Raw genomic sequence first — 19,272 nt, forward strand, 5'->3', positions numbered from 1 at the left:
ATGCAGACGTAGAGAATGGACTTGAGGACATGAGGGGGAAGGGTAAACTGGGATGAAGTGAGAGAGTGGCATGGACATATATACACTACCAAATATAAAATAGATAGCTAGTGGGAAGCAGCTGCATAGCACAGGGAGATCAGCTCAGTGCTTTTTGACCGCCTGGAGGGGTGAGATAGGGAGAATGGGAGGGAGGGAGATGCAAGAGGGAAGAGATATGGGAACATATGTATATGTATAGCTGATTCACTTTGTTATCAAGCAGAAACTAGCACACCATTGTAAAGCAATTATACCCCAATAAAGATGTTTAAAAAAATGAATAAATAAACCAGTGTGAGGCTTGAGTGTTAAATCAGATTGGAATTTAATAATTAAAAATGGCTGGCATATTTCCTCAAAAGGTTAAACATAGAGTTGCTGTATATCCCATCAATTCCACTTCTATGTATATAACCAAGAGAAATGGAAACATATGTCTATACAAAAACTTGTACTCAAATGCTCATAGCAGCATTATTCATAATAGTCCCAGAGTGGGAAACAACCGAAATGTTTGTCAGCTGGAGAATGGATATATATATAAAATGTGGCATATCGAGACAAGTGAATATTATTAGGCCATATAAGGAAATGAACTACTAATACATGCTACAATATGGATGAACCCTGAAAATATGCTAAGGGAAAGAAGCCAAAATTCGGAAAGTAAGATTAACAATTCATGTATCTAGGGTTGCTTCCTTTTACACAAAAAGCGATCAAAACATTTTGTAAATTATAATTTATGTAGTTTACAATTGATAAACAGTCGCTGAATGAATGAACATATGGTAATAACACTAGAAAACAGAGAGCATCTGGATTTATGCAGGATAAAGCTAAAGAAGAATGGCCAAAAAGATTGAGTGTTAAAAAGAAACCTGAAAGAAAATGAATAGCAAATAGCAATGAAATACTTCATACACCAGGGGAAGAAAATGTAGCCATTTAAAATGTATTACTCTAAGCACTAAAAATATAAATATTCAAATTATATTTTCAACCATTAACTTTTTTTCCCTACATTCTCTTCTCCACTAGTTGCGATAATGGAAATAGACCTAAACTTATGCTAATGAGATAGCATATGAATTATCTGGTTCTGTCTGTTGAATTGCATCACAAATACAAAAGCCTTCAGTCAATACGAGTAAATGTTAGAAGCGGAACTCAAGGGATTCAACTCCAGTAGATCTCTCTCCAAATTGTTGTTGAGGAAAAAGTGCTGTGTGTGAGATGAGAATACTAGGGCTGCCTCTCTCTGGGATGGTCCAGAAAGAATCCTTCAAGACTCCTTGGCTGTCCTCATAATCATTTTGGTAAGCTCTGAAGGGGCCCCAAAAGTAACTTAAACAAAGAGAAAAGACATCCTGCAAAGGTTTTTTGGAGAATCTTTCCATTTGAGTTCAGTGTATTGGCAGCATAGATCACAAGTGAAAACAAGTTATCTTCTTCTCTAAAGTTAGCATTACTTACATGGGCTGATCATCTACCATTCCCTTTGTTACACAATTAATAAAGTATATATTATAGAACCTGATTTCTAAACTGCTGTGTCAGGGTATCCTGATGGTAAAAGATTGTAAAAATGATGATGATGATGATGATGATGATGATCGTAGTGGTGGTGGTGGTAACAATAGTCAATATTTACTGAGTGCTTAATATGTGGCCACATATTGTAAAAGTATTCTAGAAACGTCATTTCATGTATGCTAACAACTACTTATTAGATAAATATTATTATTACTCACATTTTACATATGTGTAAGTAACCCAAGTAAACAACAAGTAATTCACCCAAAGCCTATCGCTAGTGATCGAGTCTAGGCTGAACACAGGGAGTCTGATCCTAGAACCTGTATAAGAATCCACCTGCTAATGCAGGGGACACAGGTTCGATCCCTGGTCTGGGAAAATCCTACATGCCACGGAGCAACTAAGCCCGGTGCCACAACTACTGAAGCCTGCTCACCTAGAGCCCATGCTCGGCAACAAGAGAAGCCACTGCAATGAGGTGCCCGCGCACCACAAGGAAGAGGAGCCCCCGCTCACCGCAGCTAGAGAAAGCTGGTGCGCAGCAACAAAGACCTAGTGCGGCCAAAAAAAAAAAAAACTGGGCTCAACTGCTTTCCAGAGAAATGACCACGCTGGACAGAGTCAATTCTAGAGGAAATTATGACGATGAAGTCTTCTCTCACACTGATCCCTCTGGCCACCATGCCCATCCATCAATTTCCCTTCGTCCAAGACATGCTTTGCTGCTCTTCCATACTAAGTACCCTCTCCAGCAGCAGCAGATTTTCTCAGCTCTTCCTCCTACAGTCAAAAGTGACTGATTACCATGATTCGTGGTAAGGTAATAACGGATGATAGAAGATCAAGTGTTTGTGGCATAGTTGCCTTTCAAAATTTTTTCCGGAAATTATTGCACAATACAAAATAATGAACAATAGGAACACCAGACAGAGTTGCAGGACTGTCAGAGGAGGCCTTTTTGGATAGGTGAGCATTTTGGATTCCTCCACAGTGAGCTATACATAGAATAAGCCCTGTTTTCACTGTTTAGCTCTAAATCCAGTAAACCAAGAAAAATAGGCACATAAAAGCAAGGGAAGAATCACTGCTTGTCTTCTTTCTTAGGTGCTGAAATAGCCATTATCAATTCTCCAACAATCTACTGAAGGACCATGACCTACACCTTTAATTCTGCCACATATATCAACCCAACTGCTTGTAATAAAGTTATGCTCTCCTTCAATTCTCAGGTTAAATATATATTCTTTTGAAAAACTCTCCCTGAACCTTGAAGTGGTTATAGGTGCCCCTCCTGTGGCTTCCTAATGGTTCTCTATACTTTACTTATTTTAAACTCATTACACTGTACGGTACCTGCAATTGTCTATAACAGCCACTGGAATTGAGCACCACCTTCACGGATATTTAGCATTATTTGTCTCTGTGGCAGAGACTGCTAACTCTTTTTTCATACCCACATTCTCCTCTGCTCCCAGGATAAAGCTAGGCTGCATGCCCAGCCTCCCGCGCAGTTAGGAATGATCATGTGACTCAGTTCTATCTAACAGAATGCGAATAGAAGTGATAAGAGCCACTATCAGTCCACCTAATCCTTCTATGCAGTACACTATTTTATACTGCCTTCTAGGTGACTGGGAAGGAAATGACCCCATGATGAATTTTGAAGCCAGAAGTTAAAATGGCAAAATCACTGGCAGCTTAAGTTTCTAAACAGTTTTTTGAAGCAGACCTCCTCACTTACCTAGAATCACTTTGGACCTTCACCTGAGAAAGAAATCAGCTTCCTCCTTTTAAATCTTTTTTTTTTTTTTTGCGTGGTGGTATCTATCTTTTTATACCATCAGTTATAGCATCTTTTTGTTTCTTAGAATCTAGCATAATAACTACAGGTACACTCGAAATCTATAAATATGTGTTGAAAATAATGAAATGAATGAATGATTAGGGTGAACATCTCAAGAAATAAACTCTTTTTGTCAAACTAATATTATAAAAATAGCTAACATTTATTTTATGCTTACTATATGCTACAGCTTTCTAAGATTCGTTCCATAAATTATCTCATTTAAACCTCTTAACAATGTTATGAGGTAGGTGCTACTATTATCCCATTGCACAGATTAGTAAATTGAAGCTTAAACCAGCTTAATCACTACCTAGTATATAACATAGTTATTTGGTAGATGAATCAAGATTCAACCCAAACAATGTAACTCAAAAGCCTGTTTTAACCACACTGAAATAAATAAATGCCATGCCTAGGTGACTTCCATAAGCAATAAAAAATTATTCAGCAAATAGCAGAATTAAATATTTTATATTAATAACACTATCTTTTGATATAATTTCTAGGAAAGAGCTAAGAGTTCCTAAAAGTTTATGATGACACACAATACCTTCTTATGTGTCTTTTTAAATGGCAAAAGACTTAGATGCTACATAGAAAGTCAGTTATAGATTTGAAGCTGAAATTCAAGTTTCAAGGTTTCTAGTATTATTATTATTTTTTGGCTGTGCCATGCAGCATGCGGGATCCCTGACCAAGGATCGAATCCTTGCCCACTGCATTGGAAGCACAGAATCTTAACCACTAAACCACCAGGGAAGTCCCTCCAGTATTATTTTAAACATGCAATCGGGGTTTTGGCTGCTTCTGGCTCATATACTTTATATTTTAAAATAAATATTTATTTATTTATTTTTGCTGCGCTGGGTCTTAGTTGTGGCACGCAGGATCTTCATTGCAGCATGAGGGATCCTTAGTTGCGACAAGGGATCTTTTTTAGTTGTAGCATGCGTACTTCTTAGTTGCAGCATGTGAACTCTTAGTTGCGGCATGCATGTGGGATCTAGTTCCCCAAACAGGGATCGAACCCGGGCCACCTGCATTGGGAGCGTGGAGTCTTACCCACTGGACCATCAGGGAAGTCCCCTGGCTCATATACTTTAACAGAGAACAGCAATTGCCTTAGAGATCTCTAGATTTCGTTAACTCACAAGTTTCATTAAATATATAAAATTAGAGCTTACTCTTAAATCGGTAATCAATTTTTGCACATTTAGAGGTCAGACCTCAGGTTATAATTCACTGAAAATCACTTTGTTCTCTAAGTTAATAAAATCCATTGTGATCTAATACAGTGTCATCCTCATCATGTCCAGAAAAACCCTCCCCACACAAGTGGATCAATATCTGTTGTAGAAAGTCTAGACTAGATTAATTGGGTAAGTGCCTGTTTGGATTTTAGTCATTTTACCAGGAGTGCCAGACTGGCTTCTAAAAATCAATGCTTTCCAGTGTCAAGTTCTAGTACCCAGGGTATGTCAGAGATATTCACTAGTATGGCCATACTTGAGACTTGGTTATTATTTAAGTAATAATATACTTCAGGATAGAAGTAAAACAAATGGTTCCAAAAAAGTACTAGGAATTTATCACTAAATTCATTTAACAAAATCTATATAACTGTCTTACTTTTAGGATAGCTATAATAATCATACTTTATAACTCAGCTGCTTACCCCATGTTATAATATCTGTAACTAAAGCCACAGTCATTTGTCATGATTATTAATGAAAAATAGGCAAACAATATTGTCACAAACTTAGTTTAAATCTGTTTTAAAACATTTTTCATAGCTACCCAAAAGTCCTAGGAGTATGCAGGGTAGATGGAAGACATTTTTAAAAATAAATTCTTCTGTACAGTATAATTTTAAACTTTTTTCTGTATGTAAATAGAGCTTTATTTTAAAGATTAAAATAGAAAAAATGTTAAACAAAAAGTGAAAAAATACAGCACTATAGGATGTTTACAGTAGTGTTCTATGAGTAACAAATAAAGGATGCATTAGTGTATGTTCAAAATTGGCTACATACATCACTTTTCCATGTTTGTTTTTTCAGAAACAACAAAAATCAACTTTTTTTTTTTGCGGTACGCGGGCCTCTCACTGTTGTGGCCTCTCCCGTTGTGGAGCACAGGCTCCGGACGCGCAGGCTCAGTGGCCATGGCTCACGGGCCCAGCCGCTCCGCAGCATGTGGGATCTTCCCGGACCGGGGAACGAACCCGCGTCCCCCGCATCGGCAGGCGGACTCTCAACCACTGCGCCACCAGGGAAGTCCCCAACTTTATTTTTAAATCTGTTCTAAATAAAATCTGTATCCATGTAATTGCAAACACTGTAGAAAATGGTTTCTGGAGAGGGTTTCAGCCTAGATGAACTAAAGTTTCATTTTTAAAAGTATAGGATACTAAAGATTTTAGTTTGATGTATATTAAATATAAAGCAGTTATATTTTGAGATAGACCTCCAATATATTGCCAGGAGAACCCTGGCTACAGGCTGGAAAGTCTTGTTTACAAACCAGGTACTGTCCCCAGAGAAAGGAGAATTTGAATTTGAATAAGAATATGAAACATCAATATTAGGTTCAAATAATTAAGTTTAAAATGCACTAAATCACATATATTAGGTTCTAGTAGATATGAAGATAGTACAGATGGAAGAAAAACTTAACTGAGAAAATTATATTTATTAACATAGGTTTCCAACATATTAGGTATTATAGATTGAATTGGGCCGCCCCCCCCCCCCAATTCACATTAAAGACCTAACCCCCACTGTGACTGTATTTGGGGCCTTTAACGTTAAATGATGCCATAATGATGGGGCTATCTGATAGGACTCATGTCCTTTTAAGAAGAGACACCAGGGCTCTCTCACTCTCCTGTGTACAAAGCAAAGGCCATGTGAGGACACAGAGGGAAGGCAGTTGTCTACAAGCCAGGAAGAGAAGCTTCACCTGAAACCAACTCTGGAAGCATCTTGATCTTGGATTTCCAGCCTCTAGAACTCTGAGAAAATTAATTTCTGTTGTTTAAGCACCCCTGTCTATGGTATTCTATTATGGCAGCCAGAGGAGACATCAGGAAACAGCCACCATTATTCCTTTCTAACAGGGTAGTGTGGTTTTGCATCTTGAGTAGCTCAGGTGTTTTGGAAAGAGCTTCCCATTACCTACCTGAGAACCCAGCCTCTTTGTGTGACATACACATCCATTTTTGCTGTGGCCCCACCAATCTCTCTAAGCCCATTTCTTGTCATTTTGCTGCCCTCACAATATGGAGCTATTTATAGATATCTATTCTACAACTCCATATCTTTCCTCTGCTCTGAATTCCTTTCCCCAATTTATGTAACTGGAAAACTCCCACCAACTTTCAGCACCCCAGGTAAGGGTCACCTCTTGCTTTGCACAGCCTCCCCCAACTCCTCTAGCCAGTCACCACTCACTCCCTGGCACTAATTGTATCTGTGTTTTCTGAGCACTCAGTGTCTACATGGTAGCCTGTCACAATTATAATTTTGTTTACATGTTTCTCCCAACAGATGTGCAGTTTTTAATAACAAGGATAATGATGGAGTTTATTCTCTTTATTGAGTTGAGAAACTCAGAGAAAGTTTCACTGAAATAAATTGAGAGCCTCTTTCTAGGACAGGAGGGACACACATTTCAAGGGTTTTAATCCTTTCATTTTAGAAATACTATTAAGAGAGAGGAAAACCAATCCAGATTAAGTTTATTGAACATTTTCAGCTGGTTAGGAATGCTTAGAAGAGTGAAGTTATTTTTTCATTTCATTAGTGATGTTTCCTCCAGTATTATTGAAATAGCCCTCATCAAAATATATGAAGGTCAAGGGCATTCTTATGCTTGAAAGTGCCAATACTGAAAACAGTACTTCTGACTGGAAGCAAATCTAAAAAATAGTTGAGGATTTGTGAGCAGGCAAAAGCCTAAACTGAAGGAACACTGGATCAGGAGCAAGGAAATCTGATTTTTCAGTTCATCATCTGCTACTCATTAACAGTATCCCTTGGTTGATACACACACACACACACACACACACACACACACGTACCCTTTATCTATAAAATGAGGGGTTTTATAACAACTAAATATTTTCCCGTTTTAACATTTTTCAGGATATTCAATTGTTCTTCATCGAATTCTTAGGATTAATCTATATCACCACAGGATTTATTTAATGTAATTTAAACTTCATTATTTTAAATACCCGTTATGATTTTGATACATGAAGCTGAGGATAGTCAGTACTACTGACAGCACATGGTCCTGGCCCAACTCTGCTTGGCTAGAGATATATTTTACTGAATCACTCACCAACTCATCCAAAAATGTGCTGCAGCACTTACAATGTGTCAGGCATCTATGCTCACTTAAAGAACTCACTTTAAAGTAAGAAATTAATCATTCATGGGCAAATACATGGTCCTTTCAAATTCCAAAATGTCCTCTGATATAGGAATTGCTAGATTTTCATCTGATTCCGTGCTCACATGTCTAAACATCAGTGTAAAAGATTAAAATTTAAAAGTACTATGTCAAAATTCCTGGTGCTTGTACTGTCATAAAAGATGATCCAAAAAAAGAATAATAATTCAAAGTTATTCACCCCAAACTATTACTACTTTATTAACAGCAAATCTTTAACAAGTAATAAGTAGAAGAAAAATTAAGAAACCTTTTTTGGAGGGGGGGGAATGATTGTAGTCTATGTTTGGTTTGTATAAGAATTAGTATTTTCTTGTCAATATAACTATTTTGTTAATTTCAGTCATTATAAGTCTACAAATACTAGTAACTAATACTAACATCAAAATATTACTTATCTTAGAAATATTATGAATGAAAGTAATTTTCACTTTGAGGCAGAGTTTCATTTGAATTAATCAGAAGTTTTTACATCTTCTTATTTATATTTCCAACTTTTTGTCAAAATAACTACATTGCACTGAATACTATTTGTGACTGTAGACCTTCTAAGAAATTCCACAGAGGACAGTAGCCAAGGCAATTTGATAATATCCTCTTTTAACAGTTTAGAGGGGTCATGTGCATATTCTCTGACATCTGCAATTTCTCAAATTTTAGAAATTTTGAGCTCGAGCTTGACCCATTGTATCCTATCTTCATTACTAGAAGGTACACTGAGCTCACCAAAGAGTCAAAATGTTTGTTCAGTTTCCTTTCAATTCTCTAACCACTCAGCCCCTGAAACCTCTGTTTTCTCCCCTAACCCCTTGTTTAGGTTCTAGATGAGACCTAATTGATCATTTGATTTGTACCCATTCTGTTTAACAACCCAGTCCACCCAAACCACGCCAGAACAAGAGTTCATAGGATAAAATATTGAAAATTACTCATACTTCTGTTTTATTGAACATGGTCCTCCATATCACAGTTTCCATACTGGATCCCCCACGTTCTACATTTTTTCACATTAACCTCAGTTTGGTAAAAATGATCTTATGTTCAGGATAATACCTTACTGTGAGTACTACATAGTTTAAAACAAGGTACAAGAAAAGAACCCTAGAGTAAGAGTTAAGAAATAAAAGACTTTACTCCTTTGCCTCTGATCTCTATATGATGGGGGTCATGTTGCTTCATGTCACTAAGACACAATTTCTTCATCTATAATGATAACCCCCATATTCTTCACTGATTTGCTGCAATGAAAACAATAGCAGGTATGGAAATGCACTGTAATTCTCGTGATATCAATATGGGATACTTTTATTGATTTATGAGATCTTTGGCTGAGGCTATATGAACTTGGACCTAACTAGAGGCAAAATATGGCACCACTGTCTAACTTTGGGTAATATGCATTACACCTAAACATTGATTTCGTCATACTTAAGTGAGGATAATCCTACCTCACAGGATTATTGTAAGCATTTCATAACATATATATATATATATATATATATATATATATATATATATATATATATATAAATTCTTAGTCTAATGCTTGGCCCTGGTAAAAATATGCTAACAAAATAGCAATTTCAAAAAATGAGTAGAGTTTGTAAATTCATTGCTATCTTTATGTAATTCAATTATACTAATGAGAACTTTGTTAAATTATAATGTCTGAGGAATTTAAAATACTAAAGCAGAGCCTTGATCCAAATTCCTAATTAAATTCTTACATTTTAATACAAGGCAAATAGCCTCAAGAACATACTGTTAGGGATGTTTATGTAAACTGATCTAAAACATTTTTTCTCTTATTTATATATTTTATAGATGTAGATGAAGGAAGAACACAGAAGTGATACCTCAGTTCCCATCTCCTTTCATTAATTGATAAGCAATGATCACAGCTAAGAAAGCTTGTTGTACCTACAGGGAATGATGGAGATTTTTCCTTTCTCTAATTGCAACCCAGAGATTTGTGTCTGAGAAAATAATTGTTTAATTTATTTAAAAGACCAGTAAGAAACAGTAAATAAAAGACCAGTAAGAAACCACAAAGAAACATAGAAACTATTCCCAGGGGACTATACTGTGTATGCTGGTTGGATGTATCAGCATTGTCTGGTTTAGCACTACATCCATATTTTATGTGAGTTAGAGTGGAGGGAAGCCCCCAGAGAGTTGATACTGAAGGTGTCTCAGAAATTACTTAAAATTGCATTTACAATTTTCCTTCAAATCTTTCAACTTACTTCTGAGAAAAAGAAAGATGCTTTGGCTATAGAATATATCTTCTAGCAGATGTCCATTACCATTTCCACGTGAAATTAAGTTTGCCTGAGGGACTCAGACACTCTGTTACAGCTTCGTAAAAGTTAAAATTAATATTCAACAAGTGTAATTTGTCTCTTGGCCTCAATTAGCAAATTCATCATCTTGAACCAAAGGAAACAATGAGAAAGAGTGTGAAAGATGCCAACGAAATGAAGGAGACCAGGGAGATTGGGTTGACCTCAGTCTCCATCAGTTTCTAGCAAACCCTCTACTTCTTAGACTACTAAGCACCACAATGCTTTAATTTTCTCCTACTTACCAAGGGCTTGGTTTCATCTTCGTCTTTGAAATAATAGAGTTGATCTCCTTTGAGCACAAACCAACGGGTATGCCAAGTCTTGACAAAGCCTCCCTGCTTCCTCAGCCACCCACACTTCATGGCATTGTTCCGCCCTTGGCCTTGTTGGGGGTTCTCCATGGAGTCATTGTTCTCCTCCATTACCAAGCTGATGGACTTTCCTATTTAGCAAACAGACAACAACAACAAAAATAAGGTGCTCTGATATATTCAATTCCCTCTTAAATTACCCCTGTCCCTTAAAAAAAAAAGCTGGAGGTAGCGTGAAAAACGTAAATTAACTCACAAACCAAATTTCTAGAAGCAAACCACAAACCTGACAACAATATTCCTGGAGAAAACTTGGACAGAGTTCCTTGCGTCTTCCCACTCAGCTGTGAGATAATATACCTTTTTTCCTAAGTAGAATTAAAGAATGGGAAAGTTCTAGAGATAATGGGTTAAGAAGTAATTTGGGGAAGGCAGATTTGCTCACCACTACATCACCAACGCAAGAGGCAATTTCTGAAGACAAACTGAAACCACCAACAAAAACATAACTCTCTTGAAAATGGGCCTCTGTGTCTGGTGTGTACTGATTGGGACCTGTTTGTGCAGGCCTGTGATTATTTGAGCAAACTTAGCCTGACACATGTTACAGTTTAAAGGGACTATTTTAAAAACCTCAGTGGAAGACATTTGTTTTACATATGTAAAAATTTCTCAAGATGTCCCTGCTCCCCTTTCCCCCAAAGTAACCCCTTGAGAGTTTCTTTGGCTGGTTAAGAATTAGTGCAGCTGAAAAAGCTTAAGAAAAAAAAAAAAAAAGAAAAGAAAAAAGTCCCACCAGTGAGTCTCTTTCAAACTTCAAGAGTGAGTGGTGTGTTCCAGTCAACTGCATGATGAAGAAAATTTCAAGGTTATTGTGAAGGAATATAAGGTCATACACACTGTCCATAGCAAGCAAATTAATTTATCATAGGGGAAATATTAATCTACAGGTGAGAGGCTAAAACACCACAGTAAGAAGGTGGCTTTTGGGAGAGCCAGGGACAAGTGTTTAAGAACAAAAGACATTTTCCTGTCCTGAAGGCTTCCTGCAGGTTCTTGCCAATGTTTATTCCTAAGCACTTTTTCAGAAAGTGAAAACTACACTCTTACCCTTGTATCTTTCATGAGGATATAAGGATACAGATTAATTAATAAAACATAGATTACTCCTGTTCTGGTATATTCATGCACAAAGCTTCTATTTTTTCAGCAAGATTCCAGAAAACAAGCTGTTTTTCTATCTAGTCTTTATTTTCACTATTAATTTTTCAATTAATTTATGTGTACACAATCCTAGTTATAAATTCCATGAAGTTTCGACTGTCAGCCCTTGGCTGTTACGTTTCTTCCTTGAAGGTACAGGATTAAACCTTGGACTTCTGGTTTCTTTGAATTTAGTCCTGCCCTTCCACTTACAGGGAAGAAGCGGAGCTAAATATTTCTTATTTTGACCATTTCAACCATCCTCTCAGGAGTTTTGCCTCTTCCATTGGCATGCATTCTAATCTAGCTCCATCCTTGCTTTTATCGTCATCTCTTCAACCTACTTTTAATCTTCAAGTAGGTCACTTGACTGCCATCTATCTCATTCAATATCCACTTTTTCCTTTCTTATCCTGAAACATCCTTCTGATGAACAGGCCCTCATCTCTATAAAACATCTTGAAACTTCCTTCTGTCCATAGGGCATTCCTATGGCAATCACCGCTCACTGCAGGAAACAGTCTCCCATCGTGTGTGTGCATGTGTGTCATGAGACTGGATCATGCCTGATGCTTCAAGTTTGTTATGCCCTTAGGGCAGGAACTTTCATCTCTTTCACAGTACTTGACCTAGGATAAAGAGCCAAGTAAATCTCACTTTAAATAAATAATAAATGCTGTATCATAATTTAGATAATAAGTATGCTAGACCACTCTAAATAATATTTTTTGGTTTCCTGGTGTTTAAATTGTTCACATCTACAAAACTTGTTATCTCATCATTACCTATTTATTCTTTAACCAAATATATTAACTTATAAAATTGAATAAGCTCTTAAAACAATCCAACATACATCCACTTGCACACACACAAATCTAGAATTCATTGCACAACAACAAATTTTTTCTTTGCAGCCCTTCTTTTTTTCCCTCTCATGTTAATTCTTTCCATTAAATTTGAAAAATCTCCTCTAAAAGGTTTCAAGGTAAATATCAACCTACCATCAATAATATAAAAAATACAAGTGTCCAATTCCACATTTGTCTACTATCAATCCTTAGTAAAAAAATGTGTGCACATTTGAACATGGTTTATGATTCTTCTTGCATGTGTTGTTTATAAGCCTAATGAAACCAATGACAGCATCACTCACTGAACTGCTGGCTATAATGCCCATATTTTCATGACTTCAGAATGCAACAGAAAGTGTTTTAATAGTACTAATTGTAACAATTCATTAAAACAGAAATGAAAAGATATTGTATGATATCCCTAAGGGAAAATAATACCACAATTTTTGCTGGTTGAGTAAAGTTAAGTTTTACTAAGATAACCATAATTTTTATAGAGGAGTCTTGATATTTCTTCAAAAATCAAATGCTTCAAATTCTACCCTTCATCTTTAAAATAAGGATGTTGGACTGGATGATTTCCAACTATGGTCCCTTCTTGCACCCTGAAATCTACCATCTCTGTAATTCCATAAGCATAAGGACACCAGATATCCTCAACACTTAGTACAATGTCTGGCATATGGTGAAGCTCAATCAATGTTTGATGAATTAATAAATTTTGCAATAGGTTTGGTGCTAGATATCTAAAAGTGAACATGATCTCCCTCTGAAACCTGATCTTGCCCAACACCCAATCTTAGTAAAGGCTACCATGATATGACCAGTTGGAAAAAAGAAAAAGTGATCACTTTAGATTCCTGATTCCTCCTCACCCTGAATATCAAATGTACCTGTAAATTCAGAAGATGCCTCCAAAAAATATTTCAAATCTATCCAGTTGATTCCATCTCTATCACCAGTCTATTACCCAAGCCTCCATTGTCTTTGACTGGATGATTCTGATGGCCCTCCAACTGGTCTCATTGCTTCCATTTTTAACCACAAACACAATGAAACATGCTCATACATGTTTCATTCTCCACAAAATAGCCAAAGTGAGCTTTAAAAAATTAAATCAGATAATGATTCTCTACTCTTAAATTTTTGATTGGTTTCCATTGTACTTATTTTAAAATCTAGAGTCTTAACCATGGCATACAAGGTTCTGAATCATCTGACACCCATTTACTGATCTAATCTAATCTCATACCATCACCTCCTCATTTCCCCACACGCCACACACACACACACACACACACACACACAGACACACACACACAGACACACACACAGACACACACTTAAAAGCTCTGATGCAGCAACACCAGGTTACTTTCAGTTCTACAAACACCCAAGCTCCTTTATGCCTGGAGTTTTTTTTTTTTTTTTAACATCTTTATTGGGGTATAATTGCTTTACAATGGTGTGTTAGTTTCTGCCCCATAACAAATTGAATCAGTTATACATATACATATGTTCCCATATCTCTTCCCTCTTGCGTCTCCCTCCCTCCCACCCTCCCTATCCCACCCCTCCAATGCCTGGAGTTTTGATGCTTGCTGATCTCTGCCTAGGCTGCTCTGCCTCATGATCTTTACATGGCCCACCTCTTCTCATCCTTTAAGTCTCAGCCTAAAACCTACCTCCTCCAACCACCATTACGAATCACCTAGTGAATTAGTTCCCCTCTTGTTATTCTCTATCACTGAATTCTGTCCTCTGTCTTCCTGACACTTCTCTAAATTGCTGTTTCTTTAGCTGTTTATTGCTGATCACCCCTGCAGGATCCCACACACTTCAACAGGTCAAGAACTTGCTTCTCCTCACTGCAGTATATCCAGTGCTTACTTTGTACTCAGCAAGCAATTTTTGAATCAAGGAATGAAGCTATGTAACAATCACAATAGAATTCCTACAAAGAATATTTTGGAAAGTTGTGAATTTCCATTTAATGCCTTAAAGAAGATGGTCTACCTTAAGAACTTGATTTTTTTTCCTCCTTTGACACAGAACACTTCAATTAACATGAAAATTGTTCTTAAATACAATGTTAAAAATCACAAAATTTAAGTGAACCTGAAATTGCCCTTTCTGAAGAAATTCAAAACTGCACCTCTTAGCTTTGGCAGGAAATACATGTAATCAATTCCGGTTCTGCTTGAAGGAAAGTATGGTTCGCTCACTCAGATTCTCAGAGAATGTTTTAATGAATCTCCACTGGGAAAGTACTTTCCTGTGGTCAGGCCGTGGCATCTGGGTTGTATATGAGATGCCAGTAGGACCATCGACCTCAGTGCTTAGCAAAGCAACAAAACAGTAACATAAATAAATGGTTACTCTAAACTAAAACAAAAGCAGAATTAAGTTAACTTGTGTATTCACAGCCTTAATGATAGCTACTGTACTATGCCGGAGCTCAAAAAGGTCCCATCATTTGATGGGCTAACAGATTTAAATTATTTTCCAGGGATGGAAACTGGTTTGTACATCTACTCGTATAGTACTTTTTTGCAACCAGATGAGCTAGGAACGCATGCTGTGAGTATTACATGGTGCGATCAGAAATGAAATTCATGTTCTTAACAGAATTTTCTAGAAGTCCAACAGCCACACGCATAGGTATTATTTGTAACTTTGTCCCAACAAAGAACCTATAAACAGGCACATAAACAAAGATGTATCTAAATAGAATGCCATATGCTATAGAGTTGCAATGTGTTCGAATTTACCTACAAGACGACAATGTTCAGCAAACACAAGAGAACGGCAAAGGAGGAGGAAGCTAGAGGGAAAGAGGAGGAGAGAGAACAGCTTAAACCGCGTTCCACCACAATGCCTCCTTAACACTCAATGAACATGTGCTCCCACATATGTGGGACCAGCGGGAGGTGCATTTTTACAGCCAGCAACAGCTCCCTCAGCTCTGGTGGGGAGAGTATCGCACCGCACACACATGATCCCAGAGCTTCAGAGTACACATGATTTCATACCACATGGCTGCTCAACACAAATAAAGTACTCCAGTTTAAAGAACAGTGATCTGTTCTGTTGCTAGGAGAGAAAACAAATATAAAACTGGCAGAGTTGGTAAAATACTGCAATTTGTGAGCAATTTGTGTAACTTTCAAGGGTCATTTTTTTCACATCCAATTGTCACCTTTTGTGTTGGCGGTGGAACCTAACTCCTTTGTAAAATGAATGTGATTGCACTGTACATGATGTATAACTACAGAGGGCCAATATTTATCTGAATTCTAACCCTTTTCTTATTAAAAAAAAACCTGTTCTGTACTGTTGCTAACATGCTGGTTTGACAAGCAGTAGTACATTTTATTGAGCTATATGCCTAAATGCTAGCATATAGCCTTTCTATAGGTAATGGTTCATACCACAAAAACACACACAGGGAATTAGTATGTGTGCATATGTGTATGTATTCATTCGTATGTGTGAGTGCAAGTGTGTATACACATATATGCATACATGTGTATATGAACATGCATGTGTGTGTGGGTATATACACTTTGTGTGTGTCTTCTCCCTAGAGAAGAAAACCCTTAAAGGCAACATGTTTGTTAAGATTCTTTTCTCATTTTTTAAAATACTAAGTTCCACGCCACTGGAAGACATGTAAGGATATTCCTGCTGATCTGACATTCTTTGATGAAGCAAAGAACATAAAAGAGCTTTCCATACGAGGTTCACTGAACAAACTAGTTGTGGTATACTACTGTCAACCTATGAAGTTATATTTTTATTTTTATTATTTACCAGAACATTTCTTTAATAACTGCAATTATTTACCTGATTAGAACTTAAAACTCTTTTAAAATTCTAAATATTTAAATAATTTCAGGCCTGATTTCTCTCTCTCTCTCTTTCCCCAAGCAGGCACTAAGGAAAGGCCATATGAACACACAGCGAGAAGGTGACCATCTGCAAGCCAGGAAGAAAGCTTTACCAGAACGTGGCCATGCTAGTACCTTGATCTCAGAGTTCCAGCCTCCAGAACTCTGAGAAAATAAATTTCTGTTGTTTCAGCCATCCAGTCTATGATATTTTTTTATGGCAGCCAGAGCAGACTAAGACAATGTACATTTACAAAATGTGTGCACGAAAATATTTAAAGAATTACATCTTAGTAGCCTAAGTAACCTCTAACTAAAGAAAACTGATGAGTGAAAAACAGTGCACTTTCTGTACCTCACTCTCTACCACACCACCTCTCCACTGGAAGAATGAATCAAACTGTGATACCTACAAGGGAATCAGCACTCTAGATCCCATATTGCAGTGGATCTAGTGGAGATTGTTTTAGCTCCAAGATAAATTCCAGGAGGCCAAATCTGTTTTCAGGAAGCAATCGAATTTTTAAAAATACTTTGAAAGGGTTTTCCACACTTGGTTGTTCTCACTGTGTGATTAACTTCTATTCATCCTTCAGCTCCTCTACGAAGGCTTCCCTAGAGCCACTGCCATCCCCAGTCTGGATGTTCCCTTTCCACAAGTTCCCATGTCACTCTGAACATAGCCTTTGTCACATGTGGCCATATGCTTATTACTGTTCAGTCTTCTACACCAAAACTCTTGGAGGATATGGGCTCCCTGAACCCCCACACCAGCATATACTAAATACTCAAAGGTTTGTTAAATAAATGGAAGGGAATGAGGAATGAATGAATAAGCAAATGCATCAGTCAGTCTTTGGGGCCTAAGAGAATGGACCTCAGAGGCCTCAAGGTTCCCCAGAGTGCAGTGCAAAAATCCTAAACCATTTGATGTTATAGACACAAATGAAAGGACTTCAGTCCAAATTCTCCTCTCTAAATACAACCCTTTAAGATTTTAGTGGCTTAAAGCTAAACCAAACTTCAGAAACTGTTGAGCAAAGAGAAATCCCATTTGTCTCACTGGGATTATAACTCGAATTAAAAATAAAGAAACATTTCTTCTTAAAACTGAAGAGTTTAAGTGTGAAGAAAACAGGAGAACTGAATAATGTACAACAGTCATGAATGCAAAGTTTAAAATAGTCACCAGAAGAGCATACCTGGGGGAAATTTAACGGTAATAATTTTGTAAATGTGCAGTTATTTTCCTGAAGAAACACTAAATATCCCTTTCCTTGATTCATTTGAAATTTTGTCAAAAACAACAGAGAATACACAATAATAGAAAATTATGTACCTGTTGGGATGGATCAGGAATGTCAATCTACATTTTATATTTTAAGCTTCAATATTTCCATATTCACTTGGTAAGAAATCAAAATGACTTAATGGGATGAACCATTTGAGAAAAAGTTTAAATATTTACTTTGTTTTTGTTGTATGTTTAATGCCTTAGACTTTGTAGAGAGAACCTGCTCCTTCTTAAGGAGGTTTTAATTCAACAGGGAGAAAAGTATTTTATTTAGATGTGTTCTCCCACCACCACATCAGTATCTGAGGGATTAGTAAAAAAAAAAAGAAAACCACTGGAATTCCCAAGGCTGATAATCTTAGTAGAAATAAAAATCAAATCAAAACAAATGTTTTACCATTGATGGAATTGAGAGAAATGACAGATATGTGGCAAGTGTGCAGCTACTCTTAAGCTCATGACAGCCATTACTAATTAATCACAGTTCTCCTTCCTGAGGGACCTAGATGCACCTCCAGATGGCTTCTCAATACAGCGCTCCAGACAGTCACAACAAATCAATCATATATGAAAAGGAGAGAGAGATTCTTCGTTACTTTGATCCTGTAAATAAACCAAGAACTGAAAATAACCCCCCTAACAGAAAATAGAAACTCAGGTGCTCCCCGAAAGAGACTGCCATTTGAAATGAGAAAAGAAAAGAAAATCAACTTATTATTTTTCTTTTTAAATTGAGGTATAATTGACATAACATTATATTAGTTTCAGGTATACAAAATAATTAATCAATATTTGTATATATTGCAGTATAATCACCACAAGAAGTCAACTTAATATCAATCACCATATATAGTTAAAAATTTATTTTCTTGGGATGAGAACTATCAAGATCCACTCTCCTGGCTACTATCAAACATGCAATACAGTATTATTAACTATAGGCACCATGCTGTACATCACATAAAAATACAAAATGCTTCTCGAATTTGCAGGGGCCATGCTTATCTTCTCTGTAGTATTCCAATTTTAGTAAACATGCTGCCAAAGCAAGCAGGAAAGTCAACTTCTTTTAATGAGAAAAACTAATAGTTTGCTGAGAGCTCTAAGATGGCAACTATCATTGCATCATATGACCACAAAGAACAAAGCAAATGGATCTGAAGCAGCGAAAAGGAAATAGGAGTTGAATGTCCCTTGTTCTATATTAATTAACCCCATCTATGACTAGACCCTTAAAAATAGGATCAGAAAGCAGATTTTATAAACATCTCAATTTTTAAGCTTTTGTGTGTCTTTCCCCTCCCTCCTAGTTCATTTTTCATTGGTAAAACTTTATTTTGAAAAGCTGTCTCAAGGAAAAAAGAAAAGAGACTTTCCACCTAAATCTGAAAATTAATGGGATTATAGTACCTAGAGGATGGGGGAGCAATGGCAGCCATGAAGGGGAGCTTTTGTACACAGTGGGCAGAGTGAAGAGAGCAAAACTGAAGCAAGTG

General features: G+C 36.8%; 1 protein-coding gene and 1 pseudogene across 1 annotated transcript in view; both read right to left on the reverse strand.

Annotated features, from left to right (window-relative positions):
* The window catches only part of ARHGAP24 (Rho GTPase activating protein 24), a 415,611-nt gene extending 404,962 nt beyond the window's left edge, over window positions 1-10,649 (reverse strand). Inside the window, exon 1 of the mRNA XM_065877439.1 lies at window positions 10,470-10,649. Coding sequence (XP_065733511.1) covers window positions 10,470-10,649 — 180 coding nt within the window. The remainder of the gene's footprint in view (window positions 1-10,469) is intronic.
* An 8,089-nt stretch (window positions 10,650-18,738) lies between these two features.
* LOC136124018 (U6 spliceosomal RNA) lies at window positions 18,739-18,826 on the reverse strand (annotated as a pseudogene).
* Between the last annotated feature and the right edge of the window lie 446 nt (window positions 18,827-19,272).

Source organism: Phocoena phocoena, chromosome 5, assembly GCF_963924675.1.
Source record: "Phocoena phocoena chromosome 5, mPhoPho1.1, whole genome shotgun sequence".
In the NCBI taxonomy this organism is placed as follows: domain Eukaryota; kingdom Metazoa; phylum Chordata; class Mammalia; order Artiodactyla; family Phocoenidae; genus Phocoena; species Phocoena phocoena.